At 41.4% G+C, this 13,641-nt stretch overlaps 1 protein-coding gene across 1 annotated transcript in view; it reads left to right on the plus strand.

Moving 5' to 3' along the window:
• The window catches only part of kiaa1109 (KIAA1109 ortholog), an 80,600-nt gene that overhangs the window by 13,376 nt on the left and 53,583 nt on the right, over positions 1–13,641 (plus strand). The window contains exons 13-28 of the mRNA XM_074692588.1: positions 1,384–1,475; positions 1,599–1,716; positions 1,833–1,988; positions 2,212–2,309; positions 2,410–2,600; positions 4,249–4,355; positions 4,544–4,776; positions 4,956–5,174; positions 6,518–6,655; positions 7,176–7,352; positions 7,725–7,853; positions 9,274–9,393; positions 9,529–9,860; positions 11,513–11,763; positions 11,925–12,165; positions 12,369–12,860. Coding sequence (XP_074548689.1) covers positions 1,384–1,475; positions 1,599–1,716; positions 1,833–1,988; positions 2,212–2,309; positions 2,410–2,600; positions 4,249–4,355; positions 4,544–4,776; positions 4,956–5,174; positions 6,518–6,655; positions 7,176–7,352; positions 7,725–7,853; positions 9,274–9,393; positions 9,529–9,860; positions 11,513–11,763; positions 11,925–12,165; positions 12,369–12,860 — 3,094 coding nt within the window. The remainder of the gene's footprint in view (positions 1–1,383; positions 1,476–1,598; positions 1,717–1,832; positions 1,989–2,211; positions 2,310–2,409; positions 2,601–4,248; positions 4,356–4,543; positions 4,777–4,955; positions 5,175–6,517; positions 6,656–7,175; positions 7,353–7,724; positions 7,854–9,273; positions 9,394–9,528; positions 9,861–11,512; positions 11,764–11,924; positions 12,166–12,368; positions 12,861–13,641) is intronic.

The following is a 13,641-nucleotide window of genomic DNA, read 5'->3' on the forward strand; positions in this document are numbered from 1 at the left end:
TGGCAAAAATGTGTCTTTTATCCTCATGAAATCCACACCATATTTTTAATTTATTTGTCTAGGAAAATATTGGATATTTTTCTCAGTATTTTCTTTGTAACACTTGTGTTGAAAACAGTTTTATTCCCAGATTATGACATGCCAGCTACTCAGAACCAACATGGTTATGATCTGTTTCTGCAAGTGTACCAGCACTTCATGTTGTGTTAAAAAATTTATAGCTACATGTATTGTTCTTTCTTTCGTGAAAACATAACTGTGGCGACTGCTCTGGATCCTGGCTTTAGCCACATTGTGACATGCAATACACTTGGACATTCACAAAGTGGGAGGGCCCATCCAATGCTGCTTGCTGCTTTATTATCACTGTAGTTTTATACAATTGTATGTCATTTTGCACCCACACTTGTATGAGTATTTCTCAAAACTTGTATTGTCTCCTTTTATGACAAAAATGTTTACACCAGATATGTTTTTTTAGATGTTTTCTCTGTCCACATGACTTAGCTGGAGTTGTTGAAATGCCATAAGCATGTTAAGCCAGCAGGTGGCCGGTCTGTCACGTCAGGGTTGCGTGCATGTGTATTGAGCAAGCTGTAAATTTAAACAACCCTTTTAAAACATGCACACAGAGCGTGAATTAAAAAAACAACAAAAAATATGTGCTTTTGTGCTACAGTATAATGATGAGTAACAGCCATCTGTCCATTGCACATGGGGAATACACAATAACAATAACTGCCATATTTTTGCCAAAAATCTAATCTTTGCTGTCTCAACCTTCAGAAAGCAATTTTAAAAATCTCTGTCTTCAGTTACTGAAAACTCTATCAACGTGTTTTCTGCACGCTGAAGCACAAAGAATAAACACAGCAGGGCTAAAAATTTTTTATTCAATAATAAACAATAATACATATTTTCCATATTATCTGGTCCCACACATCTTCTCTCTTGAGAAACAGCAAACACTTTTTTGACTTGAAACTGTGGCTGTGAAAAAATTTACATGAAAAATGTGCAGGAGTCGTCAGAATCACACCATCTTCTAGGAAATGTGTGTGGCTGGTTCCTTGTAACTTCAGAGCAGTACTACTTGAAATATAGTATAACAGGAGTGTTAGAGGTCTCTATTATTTTATATTTTGATGCAGGAAGGAACACCTTTTTGGTATCGCAGGGTTTTGAAAATGAAACATTCAACACTGAGTTGATGACACTTTTTTCAGTCATCAGTCGATGTACTCATCTGTTCCCTGGAAAGTTGTTAGCTTATGGAGATTTTAAAATGTTTTTGATAAATTACATTATCAGCCACTCCGTAGCCCCAGCTGTGGCTTTGAGAGTTGATGACTCTGCTTTTCTTTCGCCTTGTTTTGCCCTAAGGCTACTCTCCTACTATCAAAGGCCAGCTGCTTCACGTGGACACCACCAGCAGCATGCTGTACAGGACTCTTCTGGAGGCTGAGATGCTCGCTGTAAGTTATAAGCTATAATGTAAAGCGCTAAGAAGATACATTTTTGGACCAACTTTTGGAATGAAGATGGAACCAAGGTAAAGTTGATTTTTTTTTTTGCTGAAATGTGTTGTGCTGTTTCAGTTTCACGTCATAGCTAGCTACCCTCGGGTTTGGAACATGCCTCAGTCATGGCAGTGTGAGATTGAAGTTTACAAAGCCACCTACCACTTCATCTATGCCCAGAAGAACTTCTTCACTGGTGAGTCTTTAAGCAGACAGGAAAAAAAACTATGAAATTAATTGCATTTTAGCACCAAAATATGTGAAACCAACAGAAAACTTTCCCTTCATTTGTGTTTCTTTTGAATTTCTAAGATCTGATTCAGGACTGGGCAAGTGATAATGCCCCAGACATCTACTCCTTTGTGCCCTATTCCTGGAAGTTCAAAATCCTTTTCCACCAGTTCGAGATGATCTGGGCTGCAAACCAGCACAACTGGATTGACTGCTCCACCAAGCAGCAGGAAAATGGTGAGAAAGCCCATAGAAGAACGGCATATCATCTACTTTAGTATTAGCACAAAAGACACCAAACCTTTGCATAAAGACAATAACTTAAAGCCTCTTTTACACTGACTAACCAGGGATGGGATACTGCAGCATAGCTCTTATAAATCTTGATATATTGTATCGTATAAAATCTTTAATGGCGGAGCTGGGGATACTAATTGGTTGCTCTGCTGATCTTCTACAGTGTACCTGGCGGCATGTGGCGAGACACTCAATATAGACTTCACTCTGCCTTTCAATGAGTTTGTTCCAACCACCTGCAACACACGCTTCACTTTAAAGGTGAGTGCTGATACACTCTTGCACACAATACTGAACTCAGCTAAAAACCAACTGAAAAAACCCAAAAGGATTCATTTGTATATTTTTGTTTTGTTTTCAGGCAGAGGACACAGATATGCGATTGTCCTTGCCAGAGTGCCATCCAAGCCGCTACCCCCTTCTCACTGTCGCCAAGAACTATCAGAATGTAAAGCTGCCAGCAGACATGTTCATGTCGGGAGAACACCAAAGTGCACCACCACCACCACCAAAGCCCACTAAGTCTCGCTGGAGGAACATAACCAGTGCAGAGTGAGTTTAACCTGGGAATCATTTCTCTACATTTCTACAGTTTCATTTAGCAGACGCCAAAGCGACATACAACGCAAGCAAGAATTTAGACTGAAGGAAAACCTAGTTAGTGCGACAAAGTGCTATAAGTTACTTGGCAGCAGGTGCTGCCATTGAGGGCGGAATTTTTTTTAATAATGTAGCATTATCTAGCCAACAACCACAATCATTTGTTGCAACAATATACTGCTGCTATGGCGTCACACTATTATGTTACTGATGTGGCTGTCGGCATCCAGCTTACACGCCGCCTACCACGAGGGAGCACGGTTGGCTGTGGAAAAGCAAACAGGACCAAGCTTAACTGAGCCAACTCATACTGACCTAAACCAGACCGCTTGGTGGAAAGCAGACCTTCTGACTTATTCTACCCCTGAGGACAAAGAGAAGAAGAGTCAGATTAAGGGCCTAAGTGTTCCCTGAACAGATGAGTCTTCAGACATCTCTTAAAGTAGAAAGAGACTCTGTAGATTGTATAGAGTTAGGTAATTCATTCCACTATTTGGGAACAACAGAGGAGAAGAGTCTGGCTAGAGATTTAGAGCCACGCTGGGCTGGGAGCACCAGGAGAGTAGACATGGAAGAGGGAACGGAAGCAAGAGCAGGGTTATCCATTATTGTAAAACAGACTCAAATTGATGCTAAGGGAAAGGGAAAACTTTGTGAAGTGTGGTAGTGGTGATATTAAAAATTTGCTTCTTAACCTACCTCCTTGAACGAGAATATATATATACTTGGAGCACAACCAGTCTGTTTCCATCCATATATTTAGTTACAACTGTTAAAAGTAAAAATCAGCATTGATTTCCAACACTTGCCATATGAAAAGATGAACATTATGCTCTCATCTCCTCAAAAAGTGATGCCAAGTACTTCCTGTGATGGCTGCTACAATCCTGCTTATCCAGAGCCACAGACGGGTTATTTTTTTGGCAGCCATCCTCTACTTTACTTAAGTGTTCACAGCTCTCTATTCATCAAAAGAGCTGTCAAGACAGATTTTATACCAAATTTTTAGCATTGAGTGACCAATTTAAGCAATTTGTCAGGAAAAAGATCAGACAAATCAGCATGATGGAAAAGAAGAAAACAATTTTAAGTGTATCTGGATTTTTGTTTAGACAGAGGAGATGTGACTTGTTTATCCTGCAGCCAGTTGTTAGAGGGAGCCCTAAAACTCTTAGCTTTATTTTTTTTTATCAGAGCCACTTCCATCTTATCAGTCTTTGTAGCCTGTTCCTCCACTGTAAGAAACCCCTTGAGCTTGGTAAAACTTCAAACAGTCATAAAATTTGTCATTCGTGTAGCTCATGTAATGTGCACTTGGTACAGTAAAGCTCAATGTAGGTATAATCATAGATGGTCCCAGGCCAGACTGTAGTGATACAGCTCTTTAGGAGACCTTAGAGACCCACTGACTCACCAGGAGTTGATTCGCTCTGTGTGGCAGTGTAACGGGGCGTGACCTCTGTCTTCAACCTCTAATGAATGTCCCTGAATAAAATGGATCATAAAGCAAACAGTGCGCTGGAAAATCCATTAGAAATGATGAAAACCTCAGCATTATGTCTGTGTGCTGAGTCAACAACCTTTTTCTGCCCCTTAACAGAGCTGGCTGGGTGGACTGCTGGAGTGTGCCCAACTTCTTGCTGATCATCGACTACACCTGGCATCCCATATATCCCCAGAAGGCGGATGAGCAACTCAAACAGTCCTGTAAGTGCTCCACTTCAGTGTCATTTCATTGATTTTCACTGAAAGCAACTACGACTTAGTGGGCTTTAAAGAGTAGAAGAGCTTATGACAATCACAATTACCACACCCGTAGTTAAGGCACCGTATCTCTGTCTAACCAAGCTGTTTCACAGAATGTCGTCTGACTGGTCTATGATTTGTGTCTCCAGTGTCTGAGATGGAGGAATCCATGCTGTCAGCCCTGCGTCCCCCAGAACACACCTCTGGACCTCATAAATCACAGCCCCGCTACACGTGTACATCTGGATCTTCGGCTCAGACCCGGGCACCCACTGATCCCTCAGAGCTCCCCCCTGATAAGCTTCATGTAGAGATGGAGATGTCCCCTGATTCCCAGATCATCCTTTATGGGCCTTTGCTGCGAGCACTCATCTCCATCAAGGTATGATCATCCTCACATTGGAGAGTGGAAAAACTTTTGGTACAAACTCTTTTAATTTCTCATTTTGTGCTTTTGTTTTTGTTCAGTTTAATTAAATCAGTTTTAAAAAATACTGTTTATAGAACAGTAATGGCAGTTTGTAAAATGTCTGTCTTCCCTTTCTTTCTCCTTTTTTAAAGGAAAACTACTTTGGTGAGGATGACATGTACACAGACTTTGAGGAGGCAGTCTCCAGCCCTGTTTTGTCCACCTCCACCTCCTCAGGCCTGGGCTGGTCTCCTCTGGGAATAGAGGGCAGTGAACAGAGGGTTGACTCAGACATCCATCCTCTGGACCTTCGCCCATGGGACATTACTGTGTTCATCAACCTCTACAAAGTCCATGGCCGATTACCAATGGTAAAAATAATCACAGCAGTCTTCTTCAAGGTTTTTATTAAAAAATCAAGAATAGTGAAAATATATTTTTATTATTGAAAAAGAGCGGTCAATGTGGACAGAGGTCAAGGTCATAGTCCTGTGTTATGACTCTCATGCTACAGCTTTTTATTTAAACATGTTAGCAGTGTTTGTCTCACTAATTTCGGTTTTAGAGAGACAATTAAAGCTATGGTCTACGATCTGAAACCCAGTGTGGCTGATGAGACACATTTGAAAAACACAGCCATCCCTCCCCTCCGTGTTCCAAGATCCTGCCCCCCAGCTCGTATCGCCCTTCTTCGCCTCCTTACAACAAGCCCCCTCCGACAGAGCAAGAAGCCGACCGGCAGAAAATGTAACAAACACGACAATCATCCTCATTGTAACACACAGTGGTAGATTTTTTCAATTAGACCGGCGCGATCAAAACCATGAATTAGCCGGCGAAGCAGGTCTGGCGTTGCCACTGCCAGCTGATCAGAGCAGAGCCGACTGTGGGCGAGGCTTTACCTTTTCTGTGTGTCTTCACCAGCTCGGTATACAATGCCAAAGATGTGTGGCTAACTTCTGCTAAAATGTATTAACAGAGCCGACCCGTTCCGACCAGCAGCTTTCAGTCATTAGCCAGTACAGGCTCAGACTAACCAGAGTTATTCAGCTGACATCTCCCACAGTGGTAAACAAAGTAATTGCCTGTTCAACAGAAACTCATCTGTCTCAGCGTCAGTCTTCAGTCCCAAATCTCTCTGCAGCTTTTTCCACCAGTCGTACATTTCTCCAATATTCAGTCTCTGTTGGCACCTATATGGCTCATAATTCTTCCTTGCTTCAACCTTTTTCTTGAAACTTTTCATTTTCTTCCCTTCACTGTGGAGGGTAACAGTAACAGCTTCCTGGTTTTGGTCTTCTCTGGCTCCATGACACGCTTTGGTAGCTGAGCAGCTAGCTGACGTGAGACGGGTAGTGGGGAAGGACGAGGTGGGACCATGGGCAGGACAGTGTGGAGCAGGGGAGACAGGGGATTGGATGGACTAACGCACAAATCCGAAATGAGGGAAACGGCGGTTCAGATAGGTCAATTATTAAGCCGTTTTGCAGCTGCTGTACTTAATGGATTTTTTTTGGTTCTTTTTGGTTTTTATATTGCGTAGATCGGACCATCAGACCATCACAGCCTCAAAACGGTGTTAATCACAATTACTTAGCTTCAAATCTTAGACCATAGCTTTGAGACATAAAGGGACTTTGATTCTGATGTCTGTTCATGTTAATGAGACCATGGAGATGTATGAGTAATCACTTATTTTTGTTGGTGCCTCCAGCACTGCAGCAGCGAGGGTCCTGAAGGTCCATCTGGCTACTTGGAGCGACTTTGTTTTGAGATGAAGAAGGGTTACAAAGAGACGATGCTTCAGCTGCTCCTGTCTCCCATTCACATCTTTGTCAGTGACAACTATCAGGTCAGAGACACAACTACTTCATGCTTGATGTTTCCTGCTTATCTTGACTTCATACAGTGAAAAATGCTTCAGAAAAAAAGTCTTTGACTTGATACAAATCTGTATTTGAAATGTAAAGCAGAACAGTCTTATCATCTAGATTAAAGTCAGCTTGTTCTACATAGCACATATCACAAGGTTAAACAATTAATGCGCATCAGCAGAAGGTCTGTCTCTGATTTTACAAAATGTGAATAAAGCTAACCAGGCAGTGTTGCATTATGTAAAACATGATTTCTGCTAACCTTGTTTGCATAAACATTAGCATATTGCATTACCACACAGAATTTCTATGCGGTTAGTTGGATCTATTTTGTTGTATGTGGTGAATATTTTTCCCTAATCTCTGACAAATAACTGTGTCCCAGGTCTTCCTTCTTCAGTGAGATAGCAAGCTCTTGTTTTACATAATGCGCAGGAAAACTATGCTGTGAAGATTAAAAAGAATGTCTATGTGACTCCACATATTTCTCACCCACAGCGTCCGACAGCAGACGGGGTTTTGAGAGACGGCCACCTCAGTCTCTCCGGCCTGCAGATGAGAGCTCATGCCATGTTCTCTGCTCAGGGCCTCCCCTTGGGCAGTGACACCCTGGAATACGCCTGGCTCATTGACATGCAGGCTGGGGGCCTCACAGGCAGGGTCACTGTGCCACAGGTGTGTGCATGGGTGTTTGTGTTGGAAACATTCAAAACATTCAAAGACTTATAGCTTTGCTTGATAGGATCACCACACACAACTCTTACAAAACAAAACTTTTCTCAGGTAGTCCTGCATAAACTTCAGTTAAGTTTGAATACCCTGTTAAATCATGAATCTGCTGTGACTAATTTGTTGTTATAGATTGCATACCTGTGGGTGATTTCATGTTTTATACAACTAATCTGAGGGGTTTCCTTGTGCTTTTGCAATCCTATCAATGGCTGTCTTGTTTTTTATTGTTTGATTATATGACCTGCAGCTCGTAATCTGTGGGTTTTTTCTATTATTTTAAGTGGTAATGTGTATGCTGGTGGTTTTGACTCTCAGGTGGCCAGCATCATAGAGTGGGGTGAGACTTTTCTCTTCCATGGGGTATCCAGAGAGTTTCAGCTTGAACAACCCAAGCCCTCCGTCATCTGCCAGCACGGTGCTGACCGCCGCATCTGTGATGCCAAGGTAACAATAGGAAGTGCTCTGTGAAATGCAGGAAAAGTCTGACTCTAAATCTTTTAATGCTGTAGATTATGATGCTGCTTTGGTGCTTTGGACTAGTTGCTGCTGCTATGTGTCTAAACCATAGGCTGGATATAGAATGGATAGCGTGGTTCTGCTTTTACCATTGTGAGGTTTTGAAGCCAAATTACCCCATCACAGGCGCTGCCATTGTGCAGCCAGAAATAGTTTTATTTTTTTCTTTGAAAAGTCTCATCTCTTGTTGGCTCTCCATTCTGACACATTCCCGAAAAAGTATGCAAGAGTGACACCTGTCAATCATCGCTCAACATGTTGTAAAACCCTGTTTTTTAACATCTGATAGTAATAACTACTGAAAACTGCAGCCCAACATCTTCTAATCCTCACAGCACACAGATGTGAAAAACATTTCTACGAGGTGTTTTAATAATTAAAGGTTGACCACAGCCCATCTGGAATGACTAGGGAGATGGATTTTCTGACCTATACTGCAGCCAGCCACAAGGGAGAGCAGTTTTTGTGCTGACCATAGATTGTGAAAAAATTGATCTTGCTGAGCTCGAAGTGAGGTCCCCAAGAAAATTGTTCCCCCTGATGGCTGGCTGCAGTATAGGTAAAAAAAAATCTGACTTCCCAGTCATTCCAGATGGGCTGTGGTCAAACTTTAAAAAAAATTATACACCTCTTAGAAATGTTTCTCACATCCAAATGTTGTGGTGATTTGAAGGTGTTATTTGGCTGCCTTGTTTTCAAGTTCTCTTTTTTTCTGAAAAGTCTCTTTTTTATTAGTTATAAGAGGTTAAAAACAACGTCACATTTAACGATGATTGACGGCTGTCGTTCTTGTGTATTTTTGGGGGGATTGTAAAATATGTCAGTAGGGAGAGCCAAGAAGAGATAAGACTCTTGAAAGAAAAAAAGATCATCAATTTTGTCACCCGGCTTCACTCAGATTGTCGCTGAGTCCCTCATAGCCTCTGCTGCGCAGACTCTGGCTGTCAATGGCAGCCCCTGTGACAGGGGTAGTTTGGCTTCAAAACTGTACAATGATAAATAGGGGAGCCACGCTGTCCACTCTATATACAGTTAATGGTGCTGCCCTCACTTCGAGCCAAGCAATGTGATGTCCATTTTTCTCTCATTTATGGTCTAATCCACCAATTGGAAACAACAAAGTTCACTTTTTATACTTTAAGCTACTTTGAAGAAAAGTCTGTTTCACAGAAACATGTTTGTATGGAATTACTAATAAGCGTATATTTCTAAATATGCTTATTATCGTAAATATAACTTTTTCTAAACTCTGCCCAAGAGCCTTGATCGGTTTCTAGCAGCTAAGCCAAAGAAAAGCCAGGCTTTAACTATTCAAACCCCACCTTGCTATTATTTACAAATCTTTCAGATGACCTGCCTCCCGGGTCACTGCCGGACATCAGAGGAGCTGAAGTACACCATGACACGACTGGCAATGGATGGAGTTGATCTCTTCGTTGTAGAGCATGGCTGTGCTGCCAACATTAAGGTAATTACCTCCAACCTCAACATGATTTGGATCAATTAAACTTCTTCCATTAAAAAATACGTATTGAATTATTTGAAACTCAATGATGTTTTGATAAACTGTGTGTGGTGTTATTATTCTAATGTCTTTTTTCAGACGGCCAACATTCGTGTTGCAAACTGCAACCTGCACAACCAGGCGGTAGGAGAGGGCATCAGCGCTGTGGTGCAGGACGTAAACATACGGCAGTACATCGAGCAGCAGCAGCAAAGCGAGGGAGCCAGGCCGCCGCCAGCTGGTCAGGGTCAGGGTCTGGGTCAGCCATTAGGTCCCAGTCAGCCCCCTTTGCTGCGACGCTCAGTCTGGCTTGAGGCAGGTTCAGTCAGCCTGAACCTCATTACCGCAGACATCGCCTTGGCTGCTGACCACTCAGCCAAGTGTGAAGTCCAGAGGCAATTTCTGGAGCTGCATGATGCTCAGACCAAAAGGTAAAAACACACTGTTGTGTCTTCTTTGCTTACCAAGTGACCTCTCTGACTCTTTTTGTTTGCCTTGACTTCATCTGTAAATTTTGTTACAGGGGCCAGCAAGTGTTTGTTGTGGTGCTGTGTGATGTTAAAACACCCTGCTGAAAGTAGCTCTTTAAGCAGAAATGATTCACTTGCTTTATAACAGCACTCTGTGTTTAATGAGTCAGTGATGCAGTCATAAAATATATTGCTTGTTAAAATGTAAAGAAGTAGTACTGAACACATCTTCTGGACAAACAGTCTTCATAAGTGGTACATTTCAATAAAGTAGTAAAAAATAAGGATACCTCTTTTGACGGTGATTTAGGCCTTGTACACATGTAGCCAGGTATTTTAAAAACTAATATCCCCCTCATTCGTTTTTAAAAATACTTTTGACCACATGCACTGGACAAATCTGCCGGTGAGTGAGGCTTGAAGCATGCTAAACACATATTTAGCTGTGTTTGTCAGACGTGGAACCTGTGCCATCCAATAATGATGAACCCATGTCATTTATCTGTGATGTTTGCGAACCAAAAACTAAATTTTCTGGCGTCTACACGACACCATGAAACCAAAGTTTTCCAAAATCTCCACTTTGGCTGGAGTTTTCAGAAAATATTGTTTTCAGTGACGTAAAACTGCAATTTCTTATGGACGACAGGCCTAAACGTTTAAAAATATATGCGGTTTCCCAAAATACCTGGCTATGTGTGAACATGGCCTTGACATAGGCACAAGCCTTTAACAAGATGGCAGGGAAATATTTGTATTACACAGGAGAGCTCTGACCTTTATTATTTATTTCATGAATAAGGAGTACCTGAATATACCTTAGTTTCTCTGTTGAGGGTATGTATGGATCTTAACTCATAGAGCAATGTTCTCGATGTTCCTCTAAAACTCAAAGCATTTCTCATATCTTAGTCGGATACAACAGTGCAAACAAAACAAAACACTCCTGTCTTATGTCATTTGTTTCTATGGTAAATGCAGGCCATCTTTGATAGTTGTCATTTAGCCTTAGATGACACTTAACATACAAAGTTGAGTAATAATGATAATAATAATAATGATAATAATAATAATGATAATAATAATAATGATAATAATAATAATAATAATAATAATGATAATAATAATAATAATAATAATGATAATAATAATGATAATAATAATACTAAAACTTATAACAATAATAATAATACTTATAATAAAAATAAAACTTATAATAATAATAAAACTTATAATAATAATAATACTTATGATAAAATAATAATAATAATGATAATAATCATCATAATAAAAAGTCAGACTCATATAGCTTTTTTTAAGGTGCAAAGATGCTTAATTTATATGAGTTAATTTTGTAGATTTTTTATATTCACTAAGATACATCAACACAATATTAACTTAATATTTTGACAGCACAGATGTTATAATGTTAAAAATAAAGGAAAACATAAAAATAAGATCAGTGATGCAATAATTTAGGCTAGAATGATTTAGTATGTCCGCAAGACTGAACAGCTACCACACCTTGTGGTAGACAAGGTCGCTCTGTTTCTGTTTGTTTGCTATATTGTACTTCCAATTGTGGTCATCTCTCTTTATCCTCTTCTTCCAAGGCTTTGGTTTCTATGGCCGGAAGAGGCAGGCATTCGCAACAAGCGCAACAGGAATCGCTGTGGCTGCCTTGGAGGCTGCAGGTTTTTTGGAGGCACCAATGTGGGCCTGGATTTCTTCAAACTGGAAGAGCTCACTCCATCCTCTTCATCTGCATTTTCTTCTTCAAGCACTGAGTCAGACATGTCCTATGGTCAGTCTCTGCTGCAGCCTGGGGAGTGGATTATCACCAAGGAAACACCGAAAGTTGATGGTATGTGTCAGCGGAATTGTTTTGCGAATTAAGATTTTCTTTTAATTGTTGTCGGCAAAAACCATCTAGTTTTTTGTTTTATGAGAGTTTATTCTTTTTTATTGTAATCATTAGCATTCATCTTGTTTGGCTACAAAGTGATCAATTCCATTTTTTCTTAGGGAGAGTTGTAGGACTGAAGACAGACACACACTCACCATGCCTGCCTCCTGAGCTGCCTGAGAGGCGTGGTCAGCAACATCTCAGTCTTCAGGTGCCACAGCGGTCCCACAGCTCCGCCTCCTCCTCTGAGGAAAATAGTTCCTCCAGTGCTGCGTTGCCCCTGCTGGCTGGAGAGCGAGACTCCCCCTCACCAAGCACAGAGGAACGGTTGTTTCAGATGAACGGCAAAAGTCCTGCTGAGTAAGCACTTTCCAAAGTTATGTTTGACATATAGTCTGGATGCTGTATTAAATGAAACATTGTGTGCTATAACACTGTTGAAGCTAGCAGGCAGAACATGACAGACTGATAGAATTCAGGAAGTAAACAACATTATGTACTTCAAACATCCTCTGATCGCTCAGAAAGGACTCACTGGTGTAATATTTTGCCTTTCTGTGAAGCACTCTAGGTGAGGTTCCAGAGGTCTCCCCTGTTTCACCCAACAGCTCCCAGGACCGTACTTCAGTGCGCTCTCCACTCTGCTCCCCTCTCAAGCGCCAGTCCTCAGTACACTCTGGGCGGCTTGGCAGCACCAAGAGCCTGTCAGCAGCTGTCTTCACTGACAAGCCTCCACCAGTGCTGTCCAGTGGCGTACAGTTCAGCAGCGAGGTTTCCCGCAGTGATGAGAATGTCCTGGATTCCCCACGTCAGCGTAGGAGCTATGGCTCTTTCCCCTTCACACCCTCAGCGGACTCCAACACCTTCCACCAGTACCGCTCTGCTGACTCCAGCATGTCTGTGGCTGACAGTGAGGCCTACTTCTCTGCTGCTGAGGACTTTGAGCCAATTAGCAGTGCTGATGAGGGTCCAGGGACGTACCCAGGGCGGAAGAAGAAGAGAAGGCAGCAGATGCAGCAGCCACAGCAGCCTCCCTATCACATGGAGAGCTACAGGTCAGACAGCAAACATATCAAACATAACTTAACTACAGAGACGCTTGTTCAGGTAGAGCACAGCTTTAGCAGCTCTCAGATGAATTCTCAAAGTAAAAGGGTTTAAACTTTAAGCAGAGGCTGTGTGGTTGGTTAAATGAAGCACAAGGTTGAGCGTATGATTACAGTGATAGTCGAGTCATCCGGGAGAGAGACAGCTCACAGTAACATCAAAGACTCTCCCATCTCTCATCTGTATAAGCAGATGAATTAATGACTCTTCAGGGAAGTTCTGACCTCGCCGGAAAGCTTGAAGTAAAACCCTTTTATGTAAAGAGCCCTTCTCCAGAACTTTAGATGTTTGAACTACATTGAAGATTTTTGTTATTGCAAAATTTTCTGTATCACAACTAAGAAAAATAATATGTGCACTTTGCTTTTCCCAGAGTTATGGGTGCTGGGGTGAAAGTATTGCTTTGGAGTTTCTTTAACCAAGCTCTGAACTCTTGGTGTGTGAATAGTTTTGATTTATACGGAGCAGGTCATTACACAGGAATACAGTAACAGCGTTTGGATGTTAATGTCTTAATAATGAAACGTTTTTGCATTTCACTGTGTTAATGAACTTTCCTAAAGCTAAACACAATGTAGGTTTTTACTGTAATTACTTGGATCATTGAAACATGAGTGGGAAGGACTGCAGCGAGTCAGACTTTTAATCATTACAACTGTTTCTCAAATTAGATTTCATTCTTGTTCTGCAAGTCTGTTTTAATTTTTGGATACCCAATATGTTTCACAT

The sequence above is a fragment of the Halichoeres trimaculatus genome, unplaced genomic scaffold (genome assembly GCF_033239565.1).
Source record: "Halichoeres trimaculatus isolate MK-OKI-2021-1 unplaced genomic scaffold, fHalTri1.1 fHalTri1_scaffold_17, whole genome shotgun sequence".
NCBI lineage: Eukaryota > Metazoa > Chordata > Actinopteri > Labriformes > Labridae > Halichoeres > Halichoeres trimaculatus.